Consider the following 15,767-nt stretch of genomic DNA (forward strand, 5'->3'; position numbering starts at 1 on the left):
CAGTTTCATCCAAAGGATCCTCTTGCACAGCACTCCTTCACCATGAATATATGTCAACTCTAACTCCTCTGAAGGTGATGCAGCCTTGACTGTTTCTTTGCACTTTCACAGCTTGAATTCCCAAAACAGGAACAAGTGAGCTGTGGAATCCACATTGATGCCATCTAGCAAAAGGTCTCAGTATAGATCAACCTCCCCTATTCCATAAGAGCACACGAGAGCTGCCCCTCCCAAGCCCCTGGCTGCCTCCCATCTGCGTGGGAGAAACGAGGGGTGATCACCAGCTGGACAAGCTGAACCTTCCAGAACTCGGTCAGTATCAGGAGACTGACCAATGAAATGGAATCTTGGCAAACAGAAGTCACTGCAAGCTGGATCTTTCAAGAAGCTTTACAGCAGAAAAATACCAAAAGGACACTGATGCATTATTCTGCCCCAAATTCTCAGCGTTGAAGCCCACCTATCCACTGGGCTCAGGAACCCTGGCAACAAAGCAACAGCCATTTTTTGCTCAAGTTGTTCTCTTTGGCAAGGTCACCTGATCTCACTGAGAGCTGCTCTTACAGCCAAAGTACCAGAGCCTGAGGCAGAGAACCCCCCAGCACCACTGAAATGATTTTGGCCATCGCCTGCCATCTTGTATTTGACTGATACATCTGCTCAGAATTACCTTGGCCTTCAAGATCCACATCCTACTTTTGGAAATCATCCCAAAATAGAATTTGGGGGATTGGGGAAAGATGAAAAAAAAAAGCTGAATTTGCATTACAGGATGAATTAAGTCTGGATTAACCTTCCAGTGAAAAACACCAAAACCTCATGGCCCACTACAAGTATCCTGCTGGATGGCACCCAGATCTACCAAAGGGCAACATGGCAACAGTGGGCAAGAGAGATCTCCAGGAAAACCCAGGGGTGTGGTCACAGACTGAATTCTCCAGACTCCAGAGACTCCATGGTCCCGAGATGGCCAAAAGCTGCTGGGATTATCTTCACTGCAGTGTGGGAGCCCAGCCCTGGGTGAAGCTATTGCACCTCCTTGCTGACGTGGTGCAGCTGTGGCAGCTGCCTGTATGAACACCCAGGACAGGAACAGGCAGAAGAGCAGCCCAACACCAGGACACAAACTCCTCCTGCTCGCCAGTTCTCAGCCCAGAATGAGAGCTCAAGGCCAAGCTAGAAGAGGCTTGGAGCAACCTGGTCTAGTGGAAGGTGTCCCTGCCCGAGGCACTGGGCTGCAACACGATGAGTTTTAAGGTCCCTTCCAACCCAAACCATCCTGGGGTTCTGTGACAAGAGGCTCTAACTCTCACACTGGTGATACTCCACAGGGGACCATCTCAGCTGCCCCCTCCTGTCACGGCTCTGTCACAGGGTCACTGGTGTGCAGAGCAGATCTGCTGATGGGCGCTGGGCAGGGTGATGGTGTGATTCTGATCCCTGCTTCCACGGGCTCTAACTGGTGCCAGCAGACAAACTGAGCTCCTGCCAGGAACAGTAGGAGAGCTCTGAGGACAGGTGACAACAGCTGCACACATCACACCCTCACTGAGGACTTCATGTGGCCCCTGAACAACTGCTGCTCAAAAAGGAGTTGGGCAGAATCCCTTCCAATGGCACCCAAGGAAAGCTGGGGGAATAATCAGTGGGATGCATAGGCAGGCAGGAAACAAGCTGACAGAGCTGATGGAGGGTAGAAAACTCAACAAACTCTGATGGGCCAAAGCAAAGACTGAAGTAGCAACTGGACAGCTCTCCACATCCATCCAGCTGAGAGCATTTCCTCCAGCAATCATGTTCCCTGCCAGGAACTCATCCCTATCCCTAGCTCCAGGACGTGGAACAACACTTACCTCTTCCCCCTTGCTGGCTTAGGAAGGCAGTTATCCCACCCAGAACAACCAGGAGGGATATCCAACAGAGCAGATGTCAGAAGCAAAATGGAACCTTCAGCTGTACCCTGCTGCTCTTCAAATCCTGAACCTCAGTGTGCACAGAGCTCCTCCTACATCCCCATCCACAGTTCTCTCTTTCTTTCCAAAAGAATCCATTGTCTGCTCCACCTCTTCAGGGGAAATGGTTCTCACTATTTCCAGCAGCACTTTTTGGGAACTCTGTCTATTCTAAATCAATCCTTACACAGGCTGAGAACAGGCTCCAAACATCCTCTGCTGTTCTCCAGCCCTGCACCATCCTCTCCCTCCTCGCCCCAGTTTATGGAAATTCAGCAAGATGCAGCCTATTTATGCCCAGCCTGAGCCCTCCCCAGCCAAGTGATGGTGCCTGCACCGGTCCCTGAGGAAGCAGCAAGAAGGACCAGGCAGGAGAATTCTACAGCCCCCAGACAGACACTCACGTGGGGAGAGTCTTTAGCAGGTTCTCACGTAGCTCCAAAGTCACCAGGTTTGCCAAACTGCAAGAGAAAAGGGAGCAAGAAAGCCAGGTTCACTGGATAGGGCTTCAGGGATAAAAGGAGCTGTTCATCTCCCTTCCCTTGGAACCACCCCTCATGTCCTGTGCAATGCGTGAACGTGCACACGTGGATGGAGATGGGGGAACAGAAACAGCACGGATGTAAACGGCTTTGGTGGATGTGAGTGCTTGCTGCAGCCACCAGGAACAACACTGTGCCCACACTCAGGACAAGGAACAGGCTGTCACCACAGGACTCTGCCCAAAGAGGTCAAATCCCTCATGTGGAAAACCAAACCCCATGGGAGAGCACGGCACCCCATGAGGCCAGCAGCATAAATCTGAATCAAACATCATCAGGCAGCCCACACCTGCCAGGAAAGGGCCAAATGGGCACTCAGAACACAGGGAGAGACAGGATTTGAGAAGGCTGGATCAATCCTTGCTGTGCCACCAACCACAGCAGGCGAAGCAGCTGGGACCAGGACAGAAACCTCTGTAGGAAGGTCTCTTAACAAACCAAGGCTCGGAAGTGCTCACACAGCACGGTCAGCACCAGGGCAAAGCTGCGCCTGGTTTGCCCCTCCAGGCCCTGCCACTGTCCTCATCCCACCTGCCAGGTGTCCCAGCCCAGCCCCTGCCAGAACAGGGCCATACTCACTTCCCAATGTCAGTGGGGAGGCTCTGCAGGGACACATCGTTCAAGGCCAAGTGGCCCAGGCTTCGGAGCTGGGTGAAGCCCTCAGGGAGCCTGTGAGAACATGAACAAAACTCCATTAATCCTGTGTGCAAAGCATGGAATCCCACAAAATACTTAAATCCTGCCAATCTCATCCCAATTGGCATCAACATGTGGGAAGGAGAAGAGCAGGAACCATCACTAACCCTGGCTGCTGATCCAGGACAAGTTCTGCTGCCAAGACCACAAAACGCCCTTGTTGCACCAGACATTACCTGTCCAGGTGTGCACACTCAGCTCTGCAGGACTTGAGCACAAATCCCAGCCTGAACCATGCCATGGGACCACTGACACTTGGAGGAAAGGAGGGCTCCCAAGCATTCCAAGTGCAAGGATATCTCTGCAGATGACACTGCAGCATTCCCCAGGAAGCACCATCACAACAGACCCAAGGTGTGACAGAATAGGGAAAAACCCTGAAAGAGGAAATTCTGCTTCCACAGGAAGCTCATAAACCCTCCCAACTTACTTTCTTGCAGTGCAAGATGTAACCAATATTCTATTACCAGCTGTTAAAACCAGGTGTGGCAGTGTTCTTTATCTCTTCCAGGACCCATCCTCCCTCCAGGGGCATAGCTTGTGCTAATGGGCCAATTGAGTGTCACTGCAGGACTGATAAAATGCCATCATCCCATGGTGAGATGCTCCAGCCAGGGGGAGGAGCCCAGCATTCCTGCCTGGATATAATCTGAGCCTTGGAAAACTGCGGCCAGCCTTTCTCCACTGGATCCCAGAGGAGAGACCAGACCCATCTACACCACCACTGGACCTTCACAGGAAAACTGCACCCTTTCTATGGGATCACTGCTTCAACAGAACCACGTCTGTCACTCCAGGACTGCAGCCACCATTTAATGGACTGCTCCCAACACCCTGCCCAACAGGGTGTCAAGGTGGATTCTGACTCTGACAGTGGCTTTTTTTGTACTACTGCACATTTGTTTTAATTTTCCTAGTAAAGAACTGTTATTCCTATTCCCATATCTTTGCCTGAGAGCCCCTTGATTTCAACATTATAATAATTTGGGGGTGGGGTTCACATTTTTCCATTTCAGGGGAGGCTCCTGCCTTCCTTAGCAGACACCTGTCTTTTCAAAGCAAGACACTCATCTGAACCCTGAGCCACAAAAGCTCTGACAAACAACACCTGAAGTGCTGGTCATTCCTGTGGTACAGGACTGTCACCAACAGAGAAGCTTGTCCCACTCCAGCAGTGCCCGGGACCAGGAGAGGGAGCAGAATGAAATGTGCCCCAAAGCTGGACAGCACCTGCCCTGAGCACAAAGGGAAGTGGACACCTGGGGCCAGGCTGGCACCTGCAGGGACCCCAGCAGCGAAACAACAGTGCCTGAGAACACCGAGGCAGGGGGGAGCCACTCTGAATTCCAACTTCATGTATTGAAAGTTCCAGAGACACAGCACTGAAAGACAAGTCAGAGATTCCAACTTGGGCACAGCTCTGGACACTGAGGTAAGAGGGGAAACAACCAAACACAGGGTTCAAAGCATGGCTGTCCTCAGTTCTGAATAAGAGAGGTGGAAATGGGGCTAAGAGGGGGCAAAAAAGGGCTGAGAGTGGGGCCCAAAAGGGGCTCTGAGCCCCAAAAGGGGTGCAGAGGATGGCATGCAGGCTTTTTCTCCTCTGCAGCAGAAGCCCACATCCATTCTGGTTTGTGACCAGTGCAGAGGGAGCCACAAGCTCACTGCAAGAGGACAAAAGTCCTCACGCTTGACACCAGGACAACAATTGGCAGCCACAGGCCCCGAGGATGGAGCACACAGCAGCTCCTCCCAGCACCAAGCATTCCACCTGCCTGCAGAGCAGACACCTGCAGCTTTGGAAGGGGCAGGGCAATCCCAGGCCTTGGCTTCACAGTGAGACAAGATGAAGATCAGAGAAAGGCAGGGAAAATGTGCAATTCCAGTTCTCCTTCTCAGCTGGACTAATGGGTAGCACATGCCTTCCTACCTGGAGAGAGGATTCCCACTGAAGTCTGCGATTTCCAGGGATTTGCAGAATTTGATGCTTTCAGGAATTTCTGGAATGTCTGGGAAAAACAGGTGAAAGAACAAAAGATGCTTGAGGAAATGGGACAGCTGGTAGTGCTGACAGCCTGAGACGTGGCAATAGAAGCCCACTGTCACAGCTGAGGAGCCCTGAGGGATGGAGGAGGAAGGGCACAGCTTCTCCTGAGCACTGCAGGGCTTGGCCACCTGCCCCTGCCCAGCTCTGGCCTTACCATTGCGGGAGATGTCCAGCTCCACCAGCTGCATGAAGTTGGCCACCTCGGGGGGAAGCCTCTGGATCTCATTGTCGCTCAGGCCCAGCTTGCGCAGGTTGAGGAGCCTGAAGAAAGGCTGTGACAGGAGTGACAGTGTCAGCAGCACTGCTGGGGAGACCCATCTCCTCAATTCTGGAGAAGCCATCCACCCCTGAGACAGCTGCCTGCTCCCACCACCCCATCCCAGCCCTCATGGGGTGTCACTGCAGCAATCGGAATCCCCATGGAGGGCTACAAGGGAAGAGGGTACAAAGAAAAAAGGCATAAATGAGTTTAGATTCATCATTCATTTAGCACCTGTTACCCCACAGCTCTCCTCCCTCCTGCACAGGACACAAAGGAGACATTCCCTGTTTCCCACAATAACAGTTCACCTCTGAAGCCCAGCACCACAGGGAAGTTACTCTAAAGCAGCTTGCAGCAGACACTTGAGTAGGTCCAGGAGAGCCAGCAAAGGAGAAACATGAGGAGACTACAGCCCAAAGAGCTGTCCCTGCTGCTGCACACACCTGCTGCACAGGATGTTTGGTCAGGACATGGGTGGCAGGTCCCCACACCGTCAGGGACAGCGTTTGTGCCCCTTGTGCCAGGTGGAAAAGGCACAGGTGAGCTGCCAGCATGGCCCCAAGTAACACAGAACTAGAGAAGGCACAAAAAGTCTTTTCAAGAAACACCACAGCCATAGGAATGGTGACTGGAAGGGCCCTCACAACACTCAACTCTTTTGAAACACCCCTTGGGGCTCCCACAAGTGCATCAGCTGCAAGTGGCAAATTGCAGGCTCTACCAACCACTCCTCCAAGACACCAGCAGCCCCAGCAGTTTCCTAAACACAATGTACTGTAATTATCAACTGACCACATACTGCAGCTGATTCCAACCACTGCCAGAGGTCAGATCCTGGACAGGATGGGAACCAGGGCTGGGGTGTTTGCTGCATTTCCTGGATTGTTTCGGAGTACTGGGAATAACAAACAACAGAGTGGGGCCACTGCAGAAAACATTAAGAAGTGACCGAGAACAGACTCAGGTCTGTGCAGTGACACGCACAGGGCACTTGTAAATTACAACACCGTGCGTTTGCCCTGGGCAGAGGCAGGAAGGGGTGACAGCAGCACAGGAGAGGCAGCCCTGGGATCATCCGCAGCTCACAAAACACGGCCAGAGTGGGGGCTGCTCCTGCAGCACACACCGGGAGGGATCAAACACCGGGAGCTCTGAACCTCCCTCCACAGGTGCCTTTCCAGGTATCCACGAGAGCTGCTGGGACAGACCCCCCCAGGAACACCTGCAGGGTACCCCCAGGTGGGGGGCACCTTCAGGACCCCCACAACACTGCCAGAAACGAGAGCACAGGGCAGACAAGGGAAGGGAGTGGATGAAAAGATGGAGCAAACACAACCCTGAGAAGATGCACAGAGCACAGGTGAGCTGCTCAACTCCCCTGCAGTGACAGCCACGAAGTCTGGTGGTGTACCTGGGGGAGGTTCTGCACAGATCCAGGCCTCTGCAGCTCCCCAGTCCCAGTCAGGACACACTGCCAGGCACAGGTGTGTGTGTGTGAGGGGTACCAAACCACAGCCCCTGCTGCCCTGGGGCTGTCCAGCTCCCACAGCACTCTGCACAGCAAAGTGATCAGGGATCAACAGCACTGACAGGAAATTCACACTTGTCATGTCCTACAGGACCATAATAACTGTGTAGGGAATAAATACATTTCAAAAATAACCCCTCTCAGCGCTGGCCATCACCAGCTCTGTTAACCCTGATTATCTAACACAGACCAGCTCAGTGGAAAGGAAGTGGGTGAAAGTCTAAATGACAAAAAGGTCCAGGGGAGAAGGAGTTTGGAGACTTGATTTGCTATTGTTTCCTAGAGCCTTCTCCTAATTTTAGAATGCAAGGAAATTCCAGGCAAGACATCGTGCTGACCTGCCAGAGTCTGCACACTGGAAAATAACCACAGGGACCGAACACCCACAGCCCAGGCACTTCTGCCTACGGGTACAGGTAGCCCCAGAATACATCTCCACACTTTCAAACGACATTTAGAGCAAAGAGGAATAAACCCAGGCTGTGTGTGGTGCAGCAGCTCCCAGATTGTTCCTTTTTCTTAAGAAGAAAATGAAGAGGTTTCTAAAGCCCCTGGCACTGCCAGGGCTGGGCACAGCCCACGCAGAACTGCACGAGTGCCATAACTTGAATCAGTTATCCTGGACCTGAATAAAGCATTTAGATGTGACAAAAGGTAAAACCAACCAACAGCCAGCAGTGGTAGCCAGAAAAAACAAATGTGAGAATTACAGTGTTTTCATGCCTGAATTCAGGTTTTATATTTGCCAAAAAAAGGATGGCAAGAGGATGTGACCAAGAGCTGCAAACGCTGTCCCTGACACAGATTTCCATCTCACATCCAGCTCAGTGTTCTGTCAGCTGAGGACTTCAGCTCAGCCCAACAACCCAAAGCAAAGGCTGCACAGGAGATTCACTTGTGACACTTGAAAATGAGAACAAATTGATTTAAAAATTGTTACTAGAACTAAGAGTGAAACCTAGATTACATGTCTCTGGAGACTGGCAATTATCCTTTCTGCTAATTAAAGTTTACCCTAATTCCCAGAGCTGACCAAGCAAACCCCTGGATTTGGCACCACATTGAACATCTCCAATAAAGAGAAACTTCCCCAACTTCAACATTTTCTGATTCATAAAATAAAACAACACCAAATGTGCCTGACCCAGATCCCTCAGTGTCCAAACTGGACTCAGAGCAGATTAAAAACAGAAGTTTGAAGAAGAAAGAAAGGTAAGCCAAATCTCCCCCTGTTTCCTGGCAGCCCAGAAGCCCAAAGCCCACAAGGACCAGCACAGGAATGTTCCAGCACACAGAAACCCAGAATCAGCACAGGAGGATTCCAGCAGATGGGAATCCAGCAGGTCACAGCGTGATGGAAGTTATCACTATTGAAAAAGAAGCTAAAGGTTAGGGGGTACCCACATAATAGCAGTTCTGTTGGGGGTCAAAGCCTCTGCAAAGCCAGTGCATTATAAAGATATTCTCTGTTGAAGCATGGGAGTATTCATGGGGCAGGTGAGGCAGAAAACAGCTAGAAAGCTGCCTACAATTAAAATTCAGGGACATAAATTCTTACAATGCTCAGAGCAGAGTAGCCACACTGCAAACAACTGGAAATGTATTAAATGTATTAAACAATCATTAACTACAGACAGGTATGAAGAGCTGGTAAAGAACCATATGCCAAAAGATAAGAAATGCTCCACAAAATGACAACATTGCAAAAAAAGGTGGGAAACGGTGAAAACCAGGCTCTGCAGCAGGTTTTCAGATGTAACATCCTCCCTCAGCAGCCCCTTGAGACACAAATGCAGGCAAACACACTCAAGGGTTTTTGCTAAGTTCTGAAACAAAATTCAGTCACTTCAATCTTTAAAAAAGACCAAAAAAAGCAGCCTAGACCCATGGATTTTTTCATCAAAAGAAACTGAAATATAATCTGATACAATATCCTTCCAATGCTTTATATATCACAGACCTTCATCACAGACCCATGAAATAACTGATATTGGAAGGTACCTAGGAGACAGATCTCCAGTCCATCCTCCTGCTCCAGACAGGATCAGGATGAGGATCAGAGCAGCTTGCTCAGGCTTTTGTCTGGTCAAACCTTCAGCCAAGGGGGATGGCCCAAAACTTCTCTGGGCCCTTGGGTCCACCAAATAATTATCCTCACAGGAGAACCACTTGGCTCCAGTGGTTCACAGGCCTCTGCAGAAACCAATAAAACCTCTCAAAGATCCCTCGTCGTTGCTGCTGGCCAAATACTGAGCGTGGCCAAGATCAGCCAGGAGATGGAACCAGCAGAATGTGGGGAGCCCCTCATGAGCCCAACTCTGCCCAGTGACACCCCACCATCACTAATCACCCACGAGTCACACAGCTCCCCTCTACAAACCTGTCTCTTCCTTTTTGCACTCTGTCCTTGTCACTGAGTGGCTTTTTCCCTGTTTAACTGGAGAATGGAGACATCTGGTCCTGGGTTTCCAGTGCTGAGCTCTGTTTTAACTGAAAGTTATATGGTGGCAGTTTTGGGATGCCAAAGCACAGAAAGCTTTGGGTAGAAAGGGAGCTTCAAGACCACCCAGTCCCACTCCTTCCTCTAGCCCAGGCTGCTCCAAGCCCCATCCAACCTGGCCTTGAACACTTCTGGGGATGAGGCAGCCACAGCTGCTCTGGGCAACGTGCCAGGGTTGTGCCAGGGTCTCCCCACCCTGACAGGGAAGGATTCCTTCCCAATACCCCATCTAACCCTGCCCTGTGGCAGTGGGGAGCCACTCCCCCTGTGCTGTCACCCCAAGCCTTGTGCCAAGTCCCTCTCCAGCTTTCCTGGGGCTCCTGTACGGACTGAAAGCAAGACCTGCACTAAGGTCTGCCCAGAGCCTTCTCTTCTCTAGCTGAACACTCCCAAGTCTGTCAGCCTTTCATCACTGGAGAGGTGCACCAGCCCTCTGATCATCTCTGTGGCCTCCTCTGGACTCGTTCCAACTGGCTGATCTATGCAGCAGTGGGAAAGGATGGAAGCCCCATGCAATTATTAGTGAGCCTCTTGATTCAGAGCACTGCATTTGACACCAGTTTATGAAAGAAAAATACCCAGTGGTCACAGCAGGATCACACTGTGACAACCAAAACCGTCCCCAAAATGACCCCTCCAACTGAGACCCGCAGGGGCCAAGCAGAAGCAGCCTGGCCACACCTGCTGTCCCTCAGAGGTGAGGTGAGTGCTGCCCCAGGAACATTCCCACACTGCTCACTGTGCTTGGACTGGAGGCCACCCAGAGCAGCAGAACAGGCTGAGCAGGCTTGTGAGCAGGACACACTGCTGGCAGCAAACACAGGCTCCCCTGGCAGATTCACCCCTGAGGAGTGGACACCTGGGCAGGGGGGCAGCCCAGAGCCCCCGGCACTGATGTGATTCTCCCTGACAACACAAGGATGCCCAACACCCACTGGCAGAGCTTTCCAGCCAGCCAGAGGCACAAGCACCAAAGTCCCTGACCGTGGGGAGCTCAGGAATGACGAGGTGTACCTCAGCCAGGTCAGGGCACAGCTCCAGGCCCCCAGGAATGCAGAGTGCTCTCAGAAGGAAGGAGATGCCCACCTGACCCAAGAATCAGCACCACACAGGCATCCTGGGCCCTGCAGGCAGCAGCACAGAGCTGCCAGGCGTGTCCAGAGAGCAGAGGATGTCCTGGAGAGCCGACAGCCTCAAAAGTGCAGCGGTGCAGGAGGATGAGGGACAGACTGACAGGTACAGCAGCTCGCTCCAAAAGGTGATCTGCATCACAGAGATCCACGCGGATCCATGGAAGGGCTGAGCTTGGAAGGGACACAGAGGCGGGTCCAGCAGAACCAGGGAGGGGTTGAGGTTGGCAGGGACCTGTTAAGACCAGGTAGTCCAACCTCTGCTCGGAGAAAGGTCAGCCACAGCACCCAGGGCAGCACGTGCACACACAGCAATGTCTTGTGACATACATACGCAGCAGTCACACACATGTGTGCACACAGCAGAGTCACATGTGACATCTACACATACAACAGAATCTCAAAGGGCCTTCTAAGCCCATTCTTTGTCTTTAAGGAACCATCTGGAGCAGGTTCCATCCCCCCTCTGCCATGATCAAGCCTTCAAGTTGTGTTTCTCCAGCTGATATGACGTGTCTGTGTTCCTGTCCAAGGAGCTCCCAGCAATAGTGCTGAGGCTGCAGCAGAGCCCCAGGACATGAACAAAGGGCTGCTGGAGCTGTTAGATGATCTAAGAGAACCACAGTGTCCAGAGATCCTAGGAATTCAGACACCACCCCACGTCCCCCTCCTGCTGCAGCGTGGTGCTTGGCAGAGCCTTGGTGCGCCCCCCGCTCTCTTATTCAGTCAGACCAAGAGGTGGAAAATGAAAAAAAGGAGAAAGGACAATGGATAAAAGGCTCAGGACAAACCCTCTGAGCCACCACTCAGCTATGCCATTTCCCAGAAATGGCAAAATCCCAAGGGCAGGCCTGGAAAGCCAGGATTAGGGACAGAGAGGCAGCCTGGCTCAGAGGTGACGGTGCTGGGTCACCACAGCCACCCCCACGCTGGTGCAGTGGGCTGCTGGAGCTGGTCCTGCTGCTCAGGCAGGAGGGGAAACGGGCTGCAGCCCTGGAACAACACGGCAGGGTCAGGGACAGATCCACCGGAGCCACCGAGGTCCCCTGGCACAGTGCTGGTGTCCACGAGCTGCAGTGACCACAGAGCCCAGAGCCCGTCCCTGGTGCACACAGTGGCAACACAACCATTGTGTGCCCAGCCCTGGCTGCCCCAGCCCCCGTCACACCTGCAGGAGATGCATCCTCACTGCCAAGGGAAGACAGAAGGTGCTTGGGTGCTGAGCCTGGGAACACCAACTGAGTCTGCATGCGGACTGATCCCCTCTCCCAGGTCAGCATCACGGCTCTTTCCAAACCTTTGTTTTCCTGAGGCTATAACAAAGGGTTTCTGGCCTACCCAAGGCTAAGCTCCAGCTCTCCCCTTCACCTGGTGCCTAATCTCGTAATGCCACGGGAACTGGGACATGGGGGGGTTTGCTCTCCAGCATCACCTCGTGCTCTCCTTGCAGGGCCAGCCCCCAAATTCCCACCTGTACCTGGAGGAGAGCCATCTCCATGTGCCAAGCCCGAGAGGAGGAGAGACAGACATCTGGGCTCCTCTACCAGTTTCCATGGAGAAGGGGCTACGCTGTCCTCAGCATGGGCAGCTCATGGAGCTGCCTTGGCCCCAGGACCCCTCCTGCCAACAGCAGAAAGGAAGGGGGTGGCTGCCCAGTGCCACCACAGGCTGTGGGGACATTCTTCCCCTCAGCCAAGCAGGCTGCAGGCAGGTTTCAGTGCAACACCTGAGGATCTCTCCAGGTGACAAACAGCAGCACTACTGGAGGGGAGCAGGACACGTGCCAGGGGAAGAGGAGTCAGGCAGCAGCTTAACCACAACAATGTCACACTCAGGCCAGTGCCTCTGAAACCAGGCGGTGACAATTGATACAGCTGGAGGTCAGGAACAGGACACAACACGATCTTGGCTCTGGAGTGGGACAGAGACTCTGCTTCTGCAGCCAAAACCACCACAGTGTTCCCAGCTCTGCAGGGCTCAGACAGCTCCTCTTCCTCAAAAACAACCTGTGACAGCCCGGGCTGCCCTGAGCTAGGAGTGCTGGTAGCGGTTGATCTTCTTCAGGGACCAGCAGTGCCTGTTGAGTGATGATGACTCTAACACAAGCTGAGGGGCTCCATGGCAGAGGTTCTGCCAACCCTTCCAACCCTGGAAGTGCCCATGCTAAGGTCCTCCTCAGTCTCCTCACCTCTCATTTCTCTTCACAGAATTTCAAGTCCACCTGTCCGGCCCTGCTAGAACAGTCCCTGCCTCCAGCAGGACAGCACATATTTAATTAAAGGCAGGATCAGACTGTGCAGCAGGAAAATAATTACAATTCTCCTTGTGATTCATGAGCAAGAGGGCCTGCTTCCCATGCCACCATGGGCTGGGCTCCTAGATGAGATTTGTGCTTGTCTCCAGGCCAGGTGAATGCACTGCAGGCAGGAGGCATCTGTCCATCCATCCATCCACCAGCAGTGCAACCCAGCAGCTCCTCAAGTGCTGGCAGCAAAACCAGCTCATGTATTTGAGTCTTGTGCCTCATTCCCATTTTCCTGGTTACACATGGGATTGCCATCTTAAGAGCTGTCCCTGGAGGAAGCAGAGACTGCTGCACACTCCACGGCCAGGCACGGGGACAGACACCTGTCTGCCTCGCCTGTCTCACCTACAGGCAGCTGGAGTGTGAAGAGACCTGGAGCCCCTCCTTTCACAGGTGTGCCGAGAGATCTGCAACACCTGTGGCAGTGTCTTTGGGAAAATCCAGCCTGGGATAGCCAGGAGAAGCTGGAAGCAGCCACTGCAAAGCAAAACACCCAGGAGCTGATGAGCTCTGAGGTTAAACCCAGCACCTGCAAGTCACTGTGCTCAAAGCCAGCATGGCACAGGCGAGGCCACAGAACCAGAAAGACCTGTATGCCATGGCTGGGCAGCACAGGCAGGATGCCAGAGCTGCACAGCTTCCTCAGCAGAGCAGGACTCACTGCCAGCAGAGCCCAGCGCCTCTCGGCAGCACCGCTGCAGCAAACCCCAGAGACAGCTCTTCCTGCAGAGAGAAACCAGGAAGGCAATGGTTATCCCCAAAATAGCTTCATTCGAGAAGAATCACCGACATCTGATGAGGAGAACTGAGTTAACAGCAGAGGTCAAAGAAGGGATCACACTGCTGAGAGGTGGGAACATCAGTCTGGAGCTCCAGCAGAGCGGCCACTACCCAGCCCCAGGGGCAACCCTGGTGCCACAGGGAGGGCACCACGGCCACCACCCAAACCCAGCTCCCGGGGGTCTGAACCACCTCAGCAGGTGTGGGACAACCTCAGGCAGTGACCACGTGCCACCCCAACTCCAGATCTTCTCAGCTGTCTCCCACCCCGCAAGTGTTCCCTTCTCCACTCCTCAGCATTTGCCAGATCCTGACCTGGCTCCAGGCTAGTGAACTTCTCTGGCCACAGCCACACGGCCAGCAACAGCTGCAAGGTGGCAATTCAGACGAGTCCCAGAGGGACAGCGCCGTGCCGAGCACACCCAGGTGTGCAGCAGACCCCGGCAGAGGGCACGGGAGGAGAGGACACTCCTCGCCTGCCCACAGCAGCAGAGGCACGGGAACAGGGCACGGAGCAGCCCCACAAGCTCCAGCACACTCCAGAGCCAGGAGCAGAGCTCCCCAGCAGCCTGCCAGCCGGACACTGCCCTCCCCAAGCCCTCCCCACACACACCCGCGGATTTCCGACTATTTAACCCCGAGCGGGCCCTGAGGAATGCGCTGCAAATATATAAAAGTACTTGAGTGTTGGGAATACATTCCAGCAAAGACAAAGCGAGCTGTCTCCGAGCCAAAGGCTCAGCAGCTGCTGCTTCTCAGGCACTGAAGCAGGACTGAGGAATGCTGTCCCCTTCAGAGGGGCCAGGGCAGCAACTGCCCCCCGGCACACAGCCAGGAGCAGGCAGCAATCTCTGGCCCAGGTGAAACAACAAACCACCCCCAGAAAGGCAACCCCAAGCCAGAATTAAATGGAGACACCACAATTAGCATCCCACTGCTGCAAAGGCCTGGAAAGTGATGGATGTTCTCACACTGATCCTGGACATCAGGCAGACTGGCTGTGTGAAGAGAGGGGCCCCAGTGCCAGCACTCACAGCCTCCACCTTGGTCTGTGCAGTGGGATGGGGCAAGTCAGAAGGACCAGAACTCCTGGAGGCAGGCACAGGGCATCCAGGGACATTTTCCATTGAAATACTTGAATATATGAAACAATCACAGCACTTAGTGCTGTGTTTTTAGCTGACAAAATGGTGTTTAGCCAAAGGTAGGACTCAATGTTGAAGGTCTTTTCCAGCCTCAATGATTCTGTGACTCCACTGCAAAAGCTTTCATCTGGAGAGAGCTGTGGAGATCATTTCAAGGGAGAGCACCCTGGGCACGGGTGAAGCAGCCAAAGCCAGCACCCTGCAGGTCCTACCCAGGGACCTCTGCCCCTTTCTGATTTGCCCTAGTATTCAGGTCATCCCAGCACCTCAGGAATCACCTCCTCCCACTCAGCCAAGGGACACCATCTCCTTCTAAACCATCCTCTCAGCAAAGAAGGGTCAACCTGCAATTACAAAAAGTAATTGACTGATCTGTAATGCCACAGCTATTAACAAAGGGAAAAATGCCAAAAGTTGTATTAGACAATAACCTGTTGCAATTGTTTCAAATCAGATTTTGTTGAGGCAGAAATCATAAGTAGGTTTATCCGACAGACAGATCTCCAGCACAGTGAGGTACTATAAAACAACCAAAAAAACCCAACAAACCAGGTAGAACCCTGAAACTAGGAATCCAAGACAAGGAAATGAGACCAAGCCAAATAACTGATGCCAAGTGGGGCACTCAATGGCAGCCTGTACCCTTGGGATGCAGGAAAGCACATCTGGGGGACTGGAGAAGTCTTGAAGAAGAGTTAAGTGTCCCTGTGCAGAAGGACACTGACCCAAACACCTCCTCTGAGCAGCTCCCAGGGCAACAGCTCAGACACAGACCAGTAAATGCCCTGAACCAGGACTGGAACAAGGAGTCAGTGCCCACAGAGAGGCTGCAATGCCACGTGCCCCTGCTCGGCACACAGCATCCCTTCCATCCACCACA

The 15,767-nt window shown here is 53.0% G+C and overlaps 1 protein-coding gene across 50 annotated transcripts in view; it reads right to left on the reverse strand.

Annotated features, from left to right (window-relative positions):
* Positions 1-15,767, reverse strand: part of SCRIB (scribble planar cell polarity protein) — a 98,118-nt gene that overhangs the window by 74,899 nt on the left and 7,452 nt on the right. For all 50 annotated transcript variants that reach the window (XR_015282212.1, XM_086873376.1, XM_086875025.1 and 47 more), the window contains exons 2-5: positions 5,392-5,509; positions 5,121-5,199; positions 3,074-3,163; positions 2,357-2,413 (exon numbers count right to left, since the gene is read on the reverse strand). Coding sequence is in view for 49 of the 50 variants with exons in the window: in XM_086873376.1 (XP_086729502.1) it covers positions 2,357-2,413; positions 3,074-3,163; positions 5,121-5,199; positions 5,392-5,509 (344 nt within the window). In the remaining variant the exon portion in view is untranslated. The remainder of the gene's footprint in view (positions 1-2,356; positions 2,414-3,073; positions 3,164-5,120; positions 5,200-5,391; positions 5,510-15,767) is intronic.

This window comes from Cyanistes caeruleus, chromosome 1 (genome assembly GCF_971803275.1).
Source record: "Cyanistes caeruleus chromosome 1, bCyaCae1.hap1.1, whole genome shotgun sequence".
Taxonomy (NCBI): Eukaryota; Metazoa; Chordata; class Aves; order Passeriformes; family Paridae; genus Cyanistes; species Cyanistes caeruleus.